At 44.8% G+C, this 16,369-nt stretch overlaps 1 protein-coding gene across 2 annotated transcripts; it reads left to right on the plus strand.

Moving 5' to 3' along the window:
- Nucleotides 1–422: 422 nt before the first annotated feature.
- On the plus strand, nucleotides 423–15,839 carry LOC146662999 (ribosome biogenesis protein BMS1 homolog). 2 transcript variants are annotated; one of them, XM_085415581.1, is made up of 23 exons: nucleotides 423–532; nucleotides 1,641–1,856; nucleotides 1,944–2,134; nucleotides 2,462–2,541; nucleotides 5,266–5,454; nucleotides 5,553–5,695; nucleotides 8,150–8,271; nucleotides 8,365–8,558; nucleotides 8,669–8,811; nucleotides 9,017–9,513; nucleotides 9,617–9,718; nucleotides 10,007–10,158; nucleotides 10,246–10,327; nucleotides 10,497–10,576; nucleotides 11,402–11,590; nucleotides 11,665–11,853; nucleotides 12,299–12,479; nucleotides 13,005–13,063; nucleotides 13,195–13,317; nucleotides 13,582–13,729; nucleotides 13,982–14,157; nucleotides 14,785–14,946; nucleotides 15,245–15,839. In XM_085415581.1, the coding sequence occupies exons 2-23, from the start codon at nucleotides 1,684–1,686 to the stop codon at nucleotides 15,470–15,472; spliced, it is 3,603 nt and encodes a 1,200-aa protein (XP_085271707.1). In that variant the 5' UTR covers nucleotides 423–532; nucleotides 1,641–1,683; the 3' UTR covers nucleotides 15,473–15,839. The 2 variants fall into 2 exon arrangements, with proteins under 2 accessions (XP_085271707.1, XP_085271708.1); XM_085415582.1 differs by lacking the exon at nucleotides 423–532 and adding an exon at nucleotides 966–986.
- Nucleotides 15,840–16,369: the final 530 nt, after the last annotated feature.

Raw genomic sequence — 16,369 nt, forward strand, 5'->3', positions numbered from 1 at the left:
CCCCAGTTAAGCCCAAATGTTCTAAATGTTGTGTTGATGCAGGCTGACGTGACTGTTGACATGATTGCGGCATTAAAACTGTTAAATGTGATGTGAATTAATTAGTAATTTGGAATTTACTTGTGTTAGTGTAATTATATTGAAGTTGTGTTAATGAACACATTCCAGTCGTGAGGAAGACAGTTGCTAAACTTGGCTAACTATAAACCCCAGAGGTGGTACTCACTGCAGAGCTGCTCGTGTCCTGGAGGAGCTCACCTCTTAATCCTGATATTACGCTTACCAAAATAATTTTGGCTTTAAATCTCCATCAGTATACTTAGTACGGAGAGAACCGCCAGCAGGAGGCGCCAATGTACGGAGACTTGTAGCCGCTCACCGTGCGGAACCTTTCCCGTCTGTTTTTGTTTGCACCCGTTTGGCTAGAACGTGACTCTTTCATATACTTCCGGGCCGGAGGTCACAGTTCACACGTGAAAACGAAGAAAAGCGGGTGTTAACGTGGAGTGGATTACAACTGGTTTAATTTAAGGTAGGAGCACTTGTGCTTTGTATTTCTCCCGCACATTTCATATAAACACGCAGGTTTAGCAGAGACGCCGGCCGCAGTGTTTGGTCCTCCAGGCTGACAGACATGTTTTCAACAAAGGCAAATTCCGCTCACAGAGCGAACCTGTCGGCCTGTAAAGTACCTGAGTCATATCGGTTTTCTCAAGGAAGTATCCCACTGGATGGAGGCAGGGGTTGTCTTTGTAGTGTCGCTTTTTGAGGGGACATTTTCCATATCTTAGACAAACTGGGTCCTTCTGATGTTGTGGCTTCTGTTAATATTAGAGCCAAAATGTGTATTAGTGTCCTCTCGCGTTTTCCAACATGGATTTTAAAACAGCACGAGGATTTATGAATGCCTTTGTGTATCTAGAGAAAGTGTTTGCTTCTGAGAGGAACTGTGGAGGAAGATGAAGAGCTGAGGAAGCCAGCTCTAGGTGACTGGGAGTGTGTGTGGGAGTGTGTGTGTGTGTGTGTGTGTGTGTGTGTGTGTGTGTGTGTGTGTGTGTGTGTGTGTGTTAATACTTGGAGTACAGTCAACTACTCCTGTGTGTATTAAGTCTGTTTATTTGTGAAAATATACTTAAGTAAAAAGTGTAAATAATGAGGTGAAATTTAATTCAGTTGACTGAAGTTCTGTGGTTCAGTAGAGGTAAACATACATGTTTATTTGAATGTTATATCACTTTATACCTGCTTCTCCACTAAAATTCATCCCAGAAACAAATATTTCCTGTAAAAGTTAATACATGATGCATAATGAAGGTGATGAATATCAAGTCTTTTGACTCCATGAAATTTGGCTGAAAGGTTTAGTTATGTGGGGGAAAATCCTAAGATGTGATCATTTTGAATGCTCGAATAAAAGCAAAGGGTCAACTAATATATCATAGATTCCTTGTATTGTATTATGCCGTGTCATAACTGTCCTAAGTATCATGAAAAAGCAAAAGAGTTGTACATACATGTCATATAACTGAAAAATCAAATCAAAATGTTTTCATATTAATTCATATTAATTCTTTTTTTCGTCACGTTGATGACGCCTGTCCATACCTATAAATTGAGTGGAACCTGTTCTCTGTCCACAGATTCCAGTCAAACTGCATGTGAACAGTGTGTGTAGTAGACAGGATGGATGGGAAAGTTAAGAAGCAGAAGCAGCATCAGCAGAAGCACAGTGGCCCAAAGGCAGAGAAGAAGAAGCTAAAGAAACAAAATGGCTCAACAGAGGAGGATGAACGCAAACGCAACCCCAAAGCATTTGCAGTTCAATCTGCGGTCCGCATGGCCAAAACCTTCCACAGGTCAGTGTTGTGCATTACATAATAAGATGAGTCAAGTTCATGTCTTCAGACTGTGTTGGTGTTTATTTTTGTTTGTTCCTCAAAAAGGGCCCAGGACATAAAAACCAAAAAACACCACGTGCCTGTTGTAGACCGGACTCCCCTGGAACCGCCTCCAATTGTGATTGTCGTTGTTGGCCCCCCTAAGGTCGGGAAAAGCACCCTGATCCGCTGCCTGATCAAAAACTTCACCCGGCAGAAGCTCACAGACATATGTGGACCTGTAACTATCGTTTCTGGTGAGCGCCCAACTCCTGAAACACAAACTTAAACCTGACACAACACAGTCAGACAAGTACTGAACACACCTCCACTGCTAGAGTCCAGTGATGGTGTGCTGTGCACCACTGCATCCGTAGAAAGTGTAATCGCGGCTTTAGCACAACCTTCATTAAAACTTCAGCAAAGGGCCTTAAAAGAGGTTTTGGCCTTGGTGAAACAATAAATACGCAGCCACAAAAACATTTAAATACACAGTAACAAATCTTTTTGTATGCGTCCATAATGTTACTTTATTTATTTGTATGTGTGCGTTTATGTTAATTGGTTATTTTGTGCTGCTCCAGGCAAGAAGCGTCGGCTGACTTTCATGGAGTGTAACAATGACATAAACTCAATGATCGACCTTGCAAAGGTGGCTGACCTGGTAAGTGTTTCAAAAGAGTAAACTGATACGTTAAATCTGCCTTTATTGGGTGAGAAAAACACGAATGTCATAACTCGCCAACAAATGGGGGGTCGGCCGTGGCTGCAGAGGTCGATCAGCTCATTTATTAATCAGAAAGCTGGTGTTTCGCTCCTGTGATGCTCCAATCTGCACACCAAAGATAGTGTTTCCAATGAATCCAGTGTTAGTTTCAATGGTGACTAATATGAAAAACCATGTAGCTCAATAAATAACTACAGTATCACTGAACAAAAGGTAACCTCTGCAAAATGAAGAGCTCAATAAATGAAATTCTAAATATGATTCAATAAACAGCTTAAATCTAAAACAGATAAAGGTGCTGTGATGTGAGATGTCCTCGTGTTAGCAGTGCTGACATAGATGGTAAAGAGAGTGCTGAGCTACAGCTGTGGTCACACGTTTACAGATACTCGTTAATGTTGTGGTCATTCTGGGCTTTTAAATATTTCTTTGAACTGTTCTGTGGAAATAACTGGAATAATAATACAGCATACGTTTCATTTTACCGTATTTTCACGACCATAAGACGCACTGTGCTAAAAGGCGCAGTCTCAGTTATGTGTGCCCTTACTGTATTTAACACACACATAAGGCGCACTGGACCATAGGGCGCATACAAGTACCGTATGCGTATTTAAAAATAAAGCGGGAGCAAACCTGAGTTCGGTACCTTACTCACATTTCTATTGCCGGTAATCGTCATCATCAACAACACACAAGCATACAAGTGTGCATATTTAAAAATAAAGCAGGAGCAAAACAAAGTTTGGTACTCACATTTTTATCATCAATCAAACCCATGGAAGTCCTCATCCGCTGTGTCTGAATTGAACAGCTGCGCTAAATCTCCATCAAACATGCCAGGTTCACTGTCTTCACCGTCAGAGTCACTTTCCGTGCCGTGCGGCTCCTCGGAAACGATGCCAGCTTTTGCGAAAGCTCGAACAACAGTGCCAGCAGACATGTTAGCCCAAGCATCTACAATCCATTGGCAAATTGTGGCGTAACTCGCCCGGCGCTGCCTTCCACTCTTAGTGAAACTGTGGTCTCCATCGGTCATCCATCGCTCCCAGGCCGCTCGCAGCCTTACTTTGAACGGGCGGTTCACACCGATGTCCAGCGGTTGGAGTTCCTTTGTCAGGCCTCCCGGAATGACAGCAAGCTCACAGTTCATTTGCTTCACAAGTTTTTTCACATCGGCTGTGAGGTGGGCACGCATAGAGTCACAGATCAACAGCGATGGTGATGCGTGGAAAAAACCACCTGGTCTCCTTACATACACCTCCCTCAGCCACTCTTTCATCATTTCCTCATCCATCCAGCCCTTTTCATTTGCCTTAATGATGATTCCTGCTGGAGACTTCTCTTTAGGCAAAGTCTATCACCATAGGCGGCAGTTTCTGTCCATTAGCATGGCAGCCAAGCACAACAGTAAAAGAAGACTTTTCATACCCCGTTGTGCGTATCGCTACCGTGCTGGTCCCCTTCTTCTCCACAGTGTGACTCACCGGGATGTCAAAAGTGAGCGGGACCTGGTCCATGTTAGTGATGTGGCTGGGCTGGATGTTTTTGTCGGCGATGTGTTTGCTGCAGTAGGAGCAGAAGATGGCCAGCTTTTCCTTATAATCCGCTGGAAGTTGCTGCGCTATCGTAGTCCTGGTCCGGATGGAAAAATGGCACCGTTTCATAAAACGAAAGCACCAAGACGGACCTCCTTGGAAATGTTCAATGTTCATCTCTTCAGCTAGTGAAACTGCTTTTAGCCGAATGGTGACCGTCGAAACGCTTCTCCCGCTCGTTCTTTGCTCGATGATCCACCGCTCGAGTCTTTCCTCCAACTCGGGCCACCTCGCCTTATGTCCGCGGAAACTCAGCTGCGTTTTCTTGACCTGCCGGAGCTTGTTTTCCAGCTTCCTCCATTTGCGAACCATCGATTCGTTAATCTTAAATTCTCTCGCCGCTGCTCGATTTCCATGTTCCTCCGCGTAGCTGATGGCCTTCAGTTTAAACTGTGCTTCGTAAGCGTGTCTCTTTGCCATTTTCAGGGTTGTTAAAACAACGATGTTCCACATAATGCACATACCTGTTCTTTTATACAGGTATGTGCGATTGTCCCGGTATATACGATCAACGCCCACACTTCACCCTTTAACGTTCTCATGGTGTTCTCTACTACGTCCTCCTTACAACACATAGGGCGCACTGCGCTATAGGGCGCGCCGCACTTTTTGAAGAAAATCTAAGACTTTTAAGTGCGCCTTATGGTCGTGAAAATACGGTAGATTGTTTCTGATCTACACGGGCTCATATACAGTTATCAGTGCTATTGCACCAAGTGGGTGGAAAAATGAAGGCAAACGACGTCCCGATTCTTTAACTTCACAGCAAATCAAAAACTAGACGCGCATCAAAACTGGTTTTGAAATGGGAAGCATGCTAATGCTGAGCTTCTGCCCCCTCAGAGCTCCAGCTGCTACCCTAAGGAGGATTGGGGGCTCTGGTTAAAAGCCAGGTCCACAACCCTTTGTGTGTTGGAGACAATCCAACATAAACTTGCACACCCAGTTTATAAAATAACAGTTCAAAGAAGTTATTAAAAATGAGCAGGACATTCGTGACTTCTGACTGGAAGTTGTAAAATGAATAAAACGATAGAAATGCTTTGCTTCCTTTTGTCTCCAGGTTTTGATGCTGATTGATGCCAGCTTTGGCTTTGAGATGGAGACGTTTGAGTTTCTCAATATCTGTCAAGTACACGGTTTCCCTCGTATCATGGGCGTGCTGACTCATCTGGATGCATTCAAGAACAACAAGACTCTGAGAAAGACAAAGAAAAACCTCAAACATCGCTTCTGGACTGAGGTGTACCAGGTAAACCCACGTCTGTACTCCTGGAAAAAAGTTGCACATTGATGTAAAACCTCGTATGTCTGTGACAACATTGTGACCTGTTGTGCCTCAACCACCAGGGGGCCAAACTGTTTTATCTGTCTGGCATGGTGTATGGTGAGTATCAGAACCAGGAGGTGAAGAACCTCGGCCGCTTCATCTCCGTCATGAAGTTTCGTCCTCTGGTGTGGCAGACATCCCATCCCTACATCCTGGCTGACCGGTGAGTGCTTACGACTGTTCAGTTGTCTGTAGCTTCCTTAATGCTCAGCCTAAAGTCGTGTTTGTACCAGTAACTCAAACTTGGTAAATACACATGATTGCATTAAGATGGAGCCGTACATTTTCATTTACAAGGTGCTGAAGAATCATTCAGTCTAACGTTAACGACAAGCTTTCTGCAGAGGTGATCTGGTGAGACACCTTCCACATATTATCAGAGAACAGGGGTTACAAGAGTAAAGGTTTCTCAGTGTTTTGCTCTACAGATGCGCACACTCCCAGTTTGCCACATAAGCTAATCTGAAATACTGACTGTTAATGTAGGAGGACAGTGTTTCACTGATGCAAGAGCAAGCAACAGCATCATCTTCATCTTAGAATTCAAATGGTGGCTGAGAAACTGCCTCTAATACCAGGGATGACTCCCACAGAGGGACACGCTTAGCTGTGAGCCTCCTTTGACCAAGTAACAGACTAGAAGGTGTCGACTCACACGGCGTGCTGAAATGGCTCAGAGAGCACTGAGATGCATTTTGCATTTAAAAGGGTGCACGCAGAGCCCGGTCAGTGGGGCTTCCTGCTCCCTCACAAGAAGTAAATCAGTCACTGAGCATCCTCTCAGGCAGACAGTTGAGCTTGTAGTCCAAACCTGGCCCTGTGCACCAGGCAGCTGTGGTAGAACAGTTTGTATGCTAATCGTCACCGGATTAACCAATGCCTGTACTCCACCAGTCAAGCACCACCTAATGTGTGTGGTACTGTTACAACAAAGCAGCAAAGAGTGTCATGGTGGCATTTGTATGCGACACGAACAACAAACACAACGAAGGATGGCGTTGAGGCGATGATATACCAGCTGTTCAACGTGTAGCTTGTTGTTGGACCAGTGTTTTTTAATCCGGTCTGGTCAGCCGTGCAGTCAGAGTGATGATCTGAGTGCTGCTAAACACAGTTTGCTTTTCCCTGACGTGCTCTGTGGGCTCCTTTGGTTCATGTGCTGCTTCTGTTTATTGAATATTTTTTATCAGGGTTGTTTCAGGTGTTAAATTATATGTAATATAGTAAAGTATGACTATGTGTAAGCTGAGGCAGGAGGGGGTGTAGTAGGAAATGCACAATGTATCACACACTGCTGCACCTGTAAGGAAAAAACAAAAGGAATGGAGAAAGGTGTGTGTGTGTGTGTGTGTGTGTGTGTGTGTGTGTGCGTGTGTGTGTGTGTGTGTGTGCGTGCGTGCGTGCGTGCGTGCGTGCGTGCGCGCGCGTGCGTGCGTGCGCGTGCGTGCGTGCGTGCGTGAGAGAAAGAGAGAGAGACTTTGTCACTTGCAAATGAAGGCCACACATCACTGCAACATCTGTGCGCCCATCCCAGCCATAGAAGGCAGGATGGGGCGCCTACGTACGGTTGGGCGATTGTACGAATATATCAACGATAGGCTGAGCCTTTCACTTTAACACCGTCAACGCATCACCTGAGGACGCCTCGGACAGAACCAAATGGAGAAACCTTTGCCGAAGAGCGGACCCTGCACCAGCGGCAACAACGCCAGGATGAAGAAGAAGGCTGAACCTTTCACTGATCGTTTTTACAAGAGCGATTTATTGATTTATTTGCTGTGAGTAAGTTTGCTAACAGCACCATTTTAACGGCGCCATCTCCCAGCTGTGATTCATTTACTCAAACTCATAAAGGAAGGAGAGGCAGCAGCCTCTGTTCAGAAAAATACACTAACCGTGTTTACAGGCCGTTCCAGTGTTTATCTGTCTGACACTCGACCAAACAACAGATACAAAGTTAAACAAAAAGCAAGCTAAAAAATCCAAATGTTTCCTCCAGCGAGCATAAAAAAATCTCCCACGTAACGTTAAGTCTTTTGTGAGCTTTGGCGTGTCTCAAATAAATAAATAATCCAAGAAGTAGCTTTAAACAAACAAGAAAGGAAGGTAAAATATTCCCTCCAAGTGAAACGTCTGAGTTCTAAACGCACAAATCAGTCCGTGCATGATTACGGTGCTCTGCCCATCAGAGCGTCTACGCCTGCACGAATATGTCGCCCATCGTCATTTATTGAACTGACATTTGTTGGTTGGAAAATTTCTACATATCGCCCAACCTTAGCCTACGAGAACCAGAGACAACAGGCAGCTGACGCCGCCACAGGCCGGCCACCCCAGCACGAGCCCCAGGCAGCCAACCCAAACCTCCTTGACCATGACCGACAGGAGCCAAGGCTCAGCAATACACACAGACCTAACCCTAACCCCCCCAAAGACCCTCACAGCTTTGAAAACAGGCCGAGTGTGTCATGGTTCAGAAGGTTATTAAGAAGGTTACCGTGTTGGTTTATCAAAGATGATCACATTTAGTGTGTGTACATGTTTAAAGAGATGTTTCTTTAAGCGACTGTTTGGGGTTTTGTGAACTCAGTCTTTGCTCTTGTCTTACTCTCCTCAGTATTGAGGACTTGACCGACCCCGAGAGGCTCAGAACAGACCCCAAGTGTGATCGGACTGTGTCCTTGTATGGCTACCTCAGAGGGACACATTTGAAAAACAAAGGCCAGGTCCATATACCAGGTACACAGACGGAGCGCTTTGCAGCAGACTGACAGTATGAAACAAAGCCATGAAAGCACTGGAGTGATGTGCTGTGTGTTGTCCCGTCTGTAGGTGTAGGAGACTTTCAGATGTCAGACGCCAACTTCCTGCCAGACCCGTGTCCGCTGCCTGGTACTCAGAAGAAGAGGGCCTTGAATGAGAAGGAGCGTCTGCTCTACGCACCCATGGCCGGGGTCGGAGGGGTCGTGTATGACAAAGATGCCGTTTACATCGACCTCCCAGCCAACCACGTCAAACAGCTGCAGGTATTCCCGAGATGGCAGTGTGTAGCTTGCATCTAAACGGTGTGAAGTGCATTTGTAAAATGTTGGCCCAGGATTCAAGGGTTGAAGTAATGCTTCGAACCCTGTTGCAGGAGGAAGTGCGGCCTACCACAGAGCTGGTCCAGTCCCTCATAGAAACACATGTCACTCTAGACGCCAAGATGGCTGCCAGTAAGGTCTCGCTCTTCAGTGGCTCTGCTGGCCTGGACCCCACAGACATCAGCGAGCAGAGTGGGTAAGACATCACAAAGTTCTCCATGACAGCTGTAAGTGTGGTGATGCAGTGTGAGCCGGAGCTATCAGCTAGCTGGCTAACAAGCCATGTTCATAAACCGTACAGGTACAACACAGACACACACGTCTGCTGAGGCGCACAAAGTAACAGGCGATCGATTGTTTGAAAAAGATTGTGTAACAGATATTTGTCCTGTTTGTGTTAGAGTGCAGGAGGGACTTCGAGAGATACATGTCTGGGATGCACACACACAAACACAGAGGAGGAAGGTGGTCTTCACTGGGTTGGAGGAGGAGGAGGATGACGTTAGTGGGTCCAGCAGTGATGAGGATGATGATGGCAGTGACCAGGAGAACCAGGAAGAGGAAGATGATTTGTCCACATTTCTCAAAGAGGTGAGAGATAAATCTGAAAAAGCCACCAAAGGCAGCACTCCCCCGGTAAAGAAACGGAAGCTGGAGGAGATGAAAGGAGAGGAGGAGGTGATCGCAGAGGCACCAGCGTTTGCAGACAGCGAGGATGAGCTGGAGAGGGGCGAGGCGGACAGCGAAGGAGAAGGCGAGGCCGAGAGAGCCGGAGACTCTGGGCACTGTTCTAAAGAGTCAGAGGAAGACAGTGATGATGAGGAGGATGGAGATGAAGACGATGAGTCGATGGAAGAGGAGATTGGTGCCGATGACAGTGATGAAGAGGAGGAGCAGGGTAAGTACCACACGACTCATTCAGGTTTATTTACATTTAGTTTATGTTCAATTTTATGCTAAAAAACAAACTGTTGTCCTTCCTGGTTGTGATCTGTCTGTAGGGACGTTCAAGTGGAAGGAGGGCCTGCAGCAGAAAGCATCAGCAGCATTTCTGCGGCATCAGGAAGCTGCCCCCAACCTGAGGAAGCTGGTTTATGGTTCAGGTATCCTGTTTGTTTCATCAGTAACAACCAATAATGTTTGTGTATGACAGGTATAAAACAAACAAACTCACACTTCACTGGATTCATCAGGATTAAATTATTTTTCATGAAAATTAATTTCTAATCATTGATCATTGACGCCAGCGTTAGTTACTGTTGCCATTGGCCCGGTGAAGCATGGTAATGTTGACAGTAGGTCATCAGTCCTCCATAACTACTCAGCGATATGTTTGCATCACATACGCGAGGATGTGATCTTGACAAGCGCTGCTGATCCTTGTTTTGCAGTGGTGGAGGCGGAAGATTCTGAGGAGGAGGAGGAGGAGCTTGGCGGACTGTTTCGAGTTAATCGCCCGCAGAAAAGCAAAAAAGTTCAGGCCGACGCTTTAGACTGCTCCCATTTCAACCCCGACATTTCCCACAATTGGGAATTAGAAGAGGTCCGGTATTTTCCAACAGAACTCCGACTCAAGAGCAGCTGATGTTGTCAAGAATATTAGAATAAGTCGGTCTGTTTTCTTTTTCAGATGTTGAACTCAATCAGGGATTGTTTTGTGACGGGTCAATGGGAGGAAGGCCAGGATGCTGCAACGCTGCTCAAAGAAGACGGTAAGAGTTCAGGGGGAGGAGCGTTTTGTTCGCTGTATTCAGAGCTGGTCGAAAACACCTGAGTTCAGTTATGTGCAGTAGTAATGTGACAGTGACTGATTACAAAGACTTTCAGCTAAGAGTAGATTTGTCACCATGCATCATAAGTACTCTGTTCTCTTATATGTAGAGGAGCTCTACGGTGACTTTGAAGATTTGGAAACGGGAAAAGTTCACAAAGGCACGACTGGAGAGCAGGATCAGGCCGAGGTACGTGACTCAGAATACAGCGTGGTATCAATGTGGTGGATGGGAATGAAAAATAATCAGCAACAGTTGCTTAATCTGGGCAGACACTGCGTTTTCTTTCAGTCACGTTATTCAGCTTCTGCTCAAACTGCACGATTGACTCGCAGGGGTTAGAAGTTAGTAGGTCACGATGCAGGGTCACACTATACGCCTCTGATCGACCTGAGTGCTCACACTGAGCCTCCGTAACATGAAGGTTATAACAGAAAATCTGTCGCTCGCTCTCTCTCTCTGTCTTTCACTCACACAGACACACCACCACCATCAACTTTGCTAAATTGCTAATGAAAAACATGATCAGGCAGCTGTGACTGAGCAGCATGTAAATCCAACTATTTTCACGGTTGTTGTGGTCATGATAATTTTGTGATGCCACATCAAAAAGGCTCGGATGAGCTTTCCAAAGTTCTACAAGTTGTGCCTCCATCGCTTGTGTCCAGATCACACGCTGCACAGCCGTGCTGCGCCGTCTTTTTCACCGACATGTGTTTGCGCGTGCACAGCGTGAGCAGCGACAGCCTCACGACCAAGCGATTGATGATGGGGAGCTGGTCGTGAGGTGTTAATCGCTCCTCGTTACCCCACGTATACTACACGATGAAGGCCAAACTCAGACCGATCACCAAAGCGGTCGCACGGCTGAAAAATCGGCTCAAAATGAGCCAAAAATCGCAGAGTGTAAGCCCGGCATTACTGAGTACGCCCGGGGGGGGGCACATATCTACAAACCCATCCCAAAAATGTAACAAAGGTTATTTGTCACGCACACTTTTTTTTTACCGTTAGAAAAGTGAAAGTGATGAAGATGAAACTGACGATGAAGACCAACAGGTGAAGATGGATGATGAGGACGTGCAGAAGAACAAGCGCCTTGAAAAGAAACGCAGACTGAAGGAGCGCTTCGACACGGAGTACGACGATGGTGACGCCACGTACTTCGACGATCTGAAGGAGGAGATGCAGAAGCAGGCGGAGGTAGACTGTCCATCAGTCTGACGTTCACATTTAAGACTCTGTTTATGTCTCATATTCTTCCACTGTTTGTTCAGCTGAACAGAGCTGAGTTTGAAGACATGGACGATGAGTCGAGAGTGCAGTATGAAGGCTTCCGGCCAGGAATGTACGTCCGATTAGAAATTTCCTCCTTACCCTGTGAGTTTGTAACGAACTTTGACCCACATTACCCCGTCATCATCGGAGGCCTGGGAACCAGTGAAGGCAATGTAGGATACCTGCAGGTATGTGCTACATTTGCACTTTTCAAAGGTTCTTAATGAAATAAGAATAGAATGATTATTCTTAAAAATATCTGTATATGAATCCATAAATTGTATACATCTTAAAATGTTTTCTTTTGCTTTTTATTAGAGCACAAAACACCTGAAAACATGTAAACAAAGCAGACCCTAAAAAGAAAACAAAAAGAAATGTTCCCGTCCTTTCCAGCCAGCAATCTGTGCAAAGGGAAGAGACCTGATCAAATAAGAGGAACAACGAAGAAGAGAACAAAAGTTCTGCTGTAAAATAAAAATGTAGGGAGTAAAAACATAGTGAAGTACAGATACCTGAAAGTTCTACTTAAGTGCACTAATGAAGTATTTGTACTTTGTTACTTCCCACATCTGTAAATACCCTTATTAAGATATAATGGTTAAATAAGATGTTGTACTCTGTGTATGTCAGATGCGCCTGAAGAAGCACCGCTGGTATGAGCGGATCCTGAAGACACGGGACCCCCTGATCCTGTCCTTGGGTTGGCGCCGCTTCCAGACCATCCCTCTCTATCATATTGAGGATCACAATGGACGCCACCGCCTGCTTAAATACACACCGCAACACATGCACTGTGGAGCCTCGATCTGGGGTGAGCTGCATTCAGAGCATGACTGCGGTTTACACGCAGATTTCACTCTGCGTGTCTCAACTACACTTTGAATGGCTTCACACGATACGTTTATTCAGGCTTCTAATGAGAGTAAGACTTCAGGAAGTAGAAGCACATACCTAACACCAGTTCCAAAAATGTTTGGATGCTGCGTACAGTTTAAATTCAAACTAAATCCAGAGATTTGCTCATTTTAATCACAATAAAAAAAGAAAACGTGTTTTCCTCGTCTCTACAGTGCTAATCATGGCCTGATATTTGTCTTCAAGTGGTTCATTTTCTCAGGTTGAACATGTGATATGTTGAGAATAAAATGTGGGTTTATGACTTTTACATGTCATTGCAGCTGCCCGCCTCCCTGTGGTAGCTTACACTGAACGTTTAGTATTTAAGTCTGTTGCAGTATAGCTCTGTGTACACAGGTGCGTCTCAGTGTGTGTCAAAGTTTACGTCTCTGCGATGTTTACATTGATGAAATAAATTCTAACCTTTGTTTCTCTGCAGGTCCCATCACTCCACAGGGCACCGGCTTTCTGGCTGTTCAGTCAGTATCAGGAGTTAAAGTGAGTGTTTACCTGGAGACAGAGGCTTGTTAGTGTACTTTTGTAAGGTGGCATCAAGTCTGGTCATGTAATTCTTTTAATGTAAAGTACTCTCATTGAATCTCAAAGTCCTGTTTTGTGTTTCTGTGAAGGCTAATTTCCGCATTGCAGCCACAGGAGTCGTCCTGGACCTGGATAAATCAGTCACTATTGTGAAGAAGCTCAAACTAATTGGTTACCCTTATAAGATCTTCCAAAACACCTGCTTCATCAAGGTACGCTACATCTGAAGCTCACTTTATGTCAGCATGTAAATAGACTAATTACCTAAAAACACTTAGAGAAACATCATTTACTGGGTCACCAAAGAGTCGATAAGCAAAGTCATACTTTTCCGAGCAGTGAGTGGAAGACGCTCGTCACTGTTTACTCCGTGTGTAGCTGTAGGAGGAAGCATGTTCATGTTTGTGCTGTTCGTTTAAAAGGCAGGAGATGAAGGTGATTGTGTAATGCTGACGGTTTGCTCCCTCTCTCCACAGGGCATGTTTAACACGGTGCTGGAGGTGGCTAAATTTGAAGGTGCTTCTATACGAACGGTGTCGGGGGTCAGAGGTCAGATAAAGAAGGCGCTGTCGACTCCTCCGGGAGCTTTCAGAGCCACGTTTGAGGACCGCCTGCTTATGAGTGGTGACTGTTTTTGCTGACTTTACTGTTAGTTTATAAATACTATGTGTCCCTGCAGCTCTTACATTGTATTAAGGCTTTAAACCAGTTAAACCCTCCTATAGGAAGGACAAAGAGTTGTTCCCAGTTCCTAGGAAATAAAAATAATGCAGATTATAATCTCGTAAATTGATCAAATCCAAATGATTAATTAACTTATGTTTCAGTGATGTGTGTCTACCACTCCGTGTCTTAGTGTCGGTGTTTGTTCTGCAGATATTGTGTTCCTGCGCTCCTGGTATCCAGTCAGTATTCCTCAGCTTTACAACCCCGTCACCTCACTGCTGCTGCCTGTTGGCCAGAAGGACAGCTGGTCGGGCATGAGGACCGTGGGGCAGCTCAAACATGACCTGGGAGTCCGTAACAAGCCCAGCATTGACTCGCTGTACAAGGTAGACTCAGCCTGATGACCACTCTAAAGTGCACAAGTGAAGAACAGATAGAAACAGAGATCTGCTCCCTGAAACACTGAAACTGCAACCCTGTTTCCCAGGAAGTGCTGGGATCACCGTATCACGTTTAAATGAAGAGGGAAGCATTTAGAGGCTTTATTTAACTGATAATCGTACAAAAAACAAACAAAGCATCAATGTTGAAGGTGTCGTTCCACTCTTTTCCACCTGAGGACCGTGGCCTCAGACTTGGAGGTGCTATTTCAGTGTGCCAGTGTGCCTTTGAATATGAAACTAATAGAACTGCAATAAGACGTAAAAAGCTCAAACTGTCCTTTTAATGAAGAGAGCACAACATTTGTGATCAGATCAGTTTGTTGTTGAATTGTTTTGCATCACAGAAAAGGTAAACGTGGCACTTGTTCAGAAATATATATGAACTGTAGAGGAATCTGTAGTATGCAAACCTTTGCTCTTTAACTGTTCGGTGATGTGTGAACCAGTACCAAATCCTGGCTGTGTAGTGTTTGTCATTGTCATCATCTCTTCTGTCTTTGTGTGTACCCTCACTTGTCATCGTACACCTTCACTAACCGATACCCTGAAATACATTCCTTTACCTTCTAGCCAATAACCCGAGCCCCAAGGCACTTCAACCCACTCCACATCCCCAAGGAGCTGCAGAAGGCCCTCCCCTTTAAAAGCAAACCCAAACTACTGCAACCCAAAGGAAAGGTGCCCAGAGACCTCAAGAGAGCCAGTGTGATACGCGAGCCCCATGAGAGGAAGGTGAGCACAACCTGACTTTACGGTATGAGTGCTGCAGCTCGTTAAGAATTTGTGGTCCCAACACAGTAAGTGATAGTCTTAGTGTAGGTGGAGAGGAAACAGAGCCTAGCTGAATGTCCAGGTTTTCATATATACTGAGAACATGAAGCTGCCAAACCAGAGAGAGCTGTGGTGCCAGATTAATCACTGATCTGACAGCGTTGCAATGATTGACAGAAACGATGCAGCACAACACCCAGTTTGTTCAGGATGACCCTGTGCTAACTGATCTTTGCTTTGACTTTTCGTGTTGTGGCAGGTGGCGGAGCTGCTACGAGCTCTGAGCACAGTGCATCACTACAAGAAGAAGGTGGCCCAGAGAGCACATCATGCCAAACATAAAGAGTTCCTCCAGCAAAAGGAGAAAGACGAAGAAGCCAAGATGAAGAGAATGAAAGACGCACGAAAAAAACTGTACCGCATCATGGGCCAGAAGGATCAGAAGAAGCAGAGGTCGAGTCTAAAGGGGACGCCACAAGATGACTGACTGTTTAGAGCCACGAGGACCTTATCCCATCCCTGCAGACTCGAACTGATCTTTGCTTAAATTAAAATTGTATTTTTCTACTGTACTCATTGAAAAGCCTAATGTACAGGATAGATCATAAAACAAAGATAATAACAAAAACTGCAGCTCCTGGTGGAGCGCTCAGTCATTCTCTCTGTAGGACACACAGCAACTTAACAAAGGATAATTTCAACAATAAGCTCTTTGTTTTCCTTATTGCTTCTCTTCAAAGTTTGGTAGATCAGATGTGCATTACTTCAGAAATTATACAAGAACAATATCTTAAACAAATGTCTTTTTCTGGGGTTGTTACAGTGAAATAAATAAAAACTCACAGCTGAATTTACATTTGAAATGTTGAAGTTGAGTAAAAACCAACGCTCCATAGTGCCACACTATCGTTACAGACTAAGTGGATGTTTAAAGACTTTGGGCGCACGTGTGTTTCGTCTTCTTGATTCATTAATCATAAATTTCTTAATTTGTAGAGGCACAAAAATGTAAAATGTCTGCTTGATTATCAGTCTAGCTCTACTCATCATTGTTGAGTCATTTTTTTATTTTGTTTGTGCTACTTTTGAAGCAACATGTGGCTTGTTTATCATTTGCAAGAGGAAATGTGTTTGTATTTACATCCATCTAACAGTGCAGGAGAGGCAGCAGGTAGCTGTGTATGCTGTCCAAAGATTCTTTACAATTTTACACTGAGAAACATTCTTAAAATATTTGACCCATATGAAGTAGTATCTTTTTCAACCGTTTAAATAAGTCCTGTCTGAAGTATGTTCCACATCGTTCACTTGTGAATCACAACATTTAGGAAAACATGGCCCATTCATAACAACCTGGGAGGTTGAGCTTAAAATTATTAACCAA

The sequence above is a fragment of the Rhamphochromis longiceps genome, linkage group LG8 (assembly GCF_057381845.1).
Source record: "Rhamphochromis longiceps isolate RC_006_pf linkage group LG8, R_longiceps_female_GT1.1, whole genome shotgun sequence".
Lineage (NCBI taxonomy): Eukaryota > Metazoa > Chordata > Actinopteri > Cichliformes > Cichlidae > Rhamphochromis > Rhamphochromis longiceps.

Coding starts and splice junctions, on each gene's coding strand:
- LOC146662999 (XM_085415581.1), top strand. CDS start 1,684: ATGGATGGGAAAGTTAAGAAGCAGAAGCAGCATCAGCAGAAGCACAGT. Junction 5,696..8,149: donor CCCTACATCCTGGCTGACCG/GTGAGTGCTTAC, acceptor TACTCTCCTCAG/TATTGAGGACTTGACCGACC. Junction 12,480..13,004: donor CTGTGGAGCCTCGATCTGGG/GTGAGCTGCATT, acceptor GTTTCTCTGCAG/GTCCCATCACTCCACAGGGC.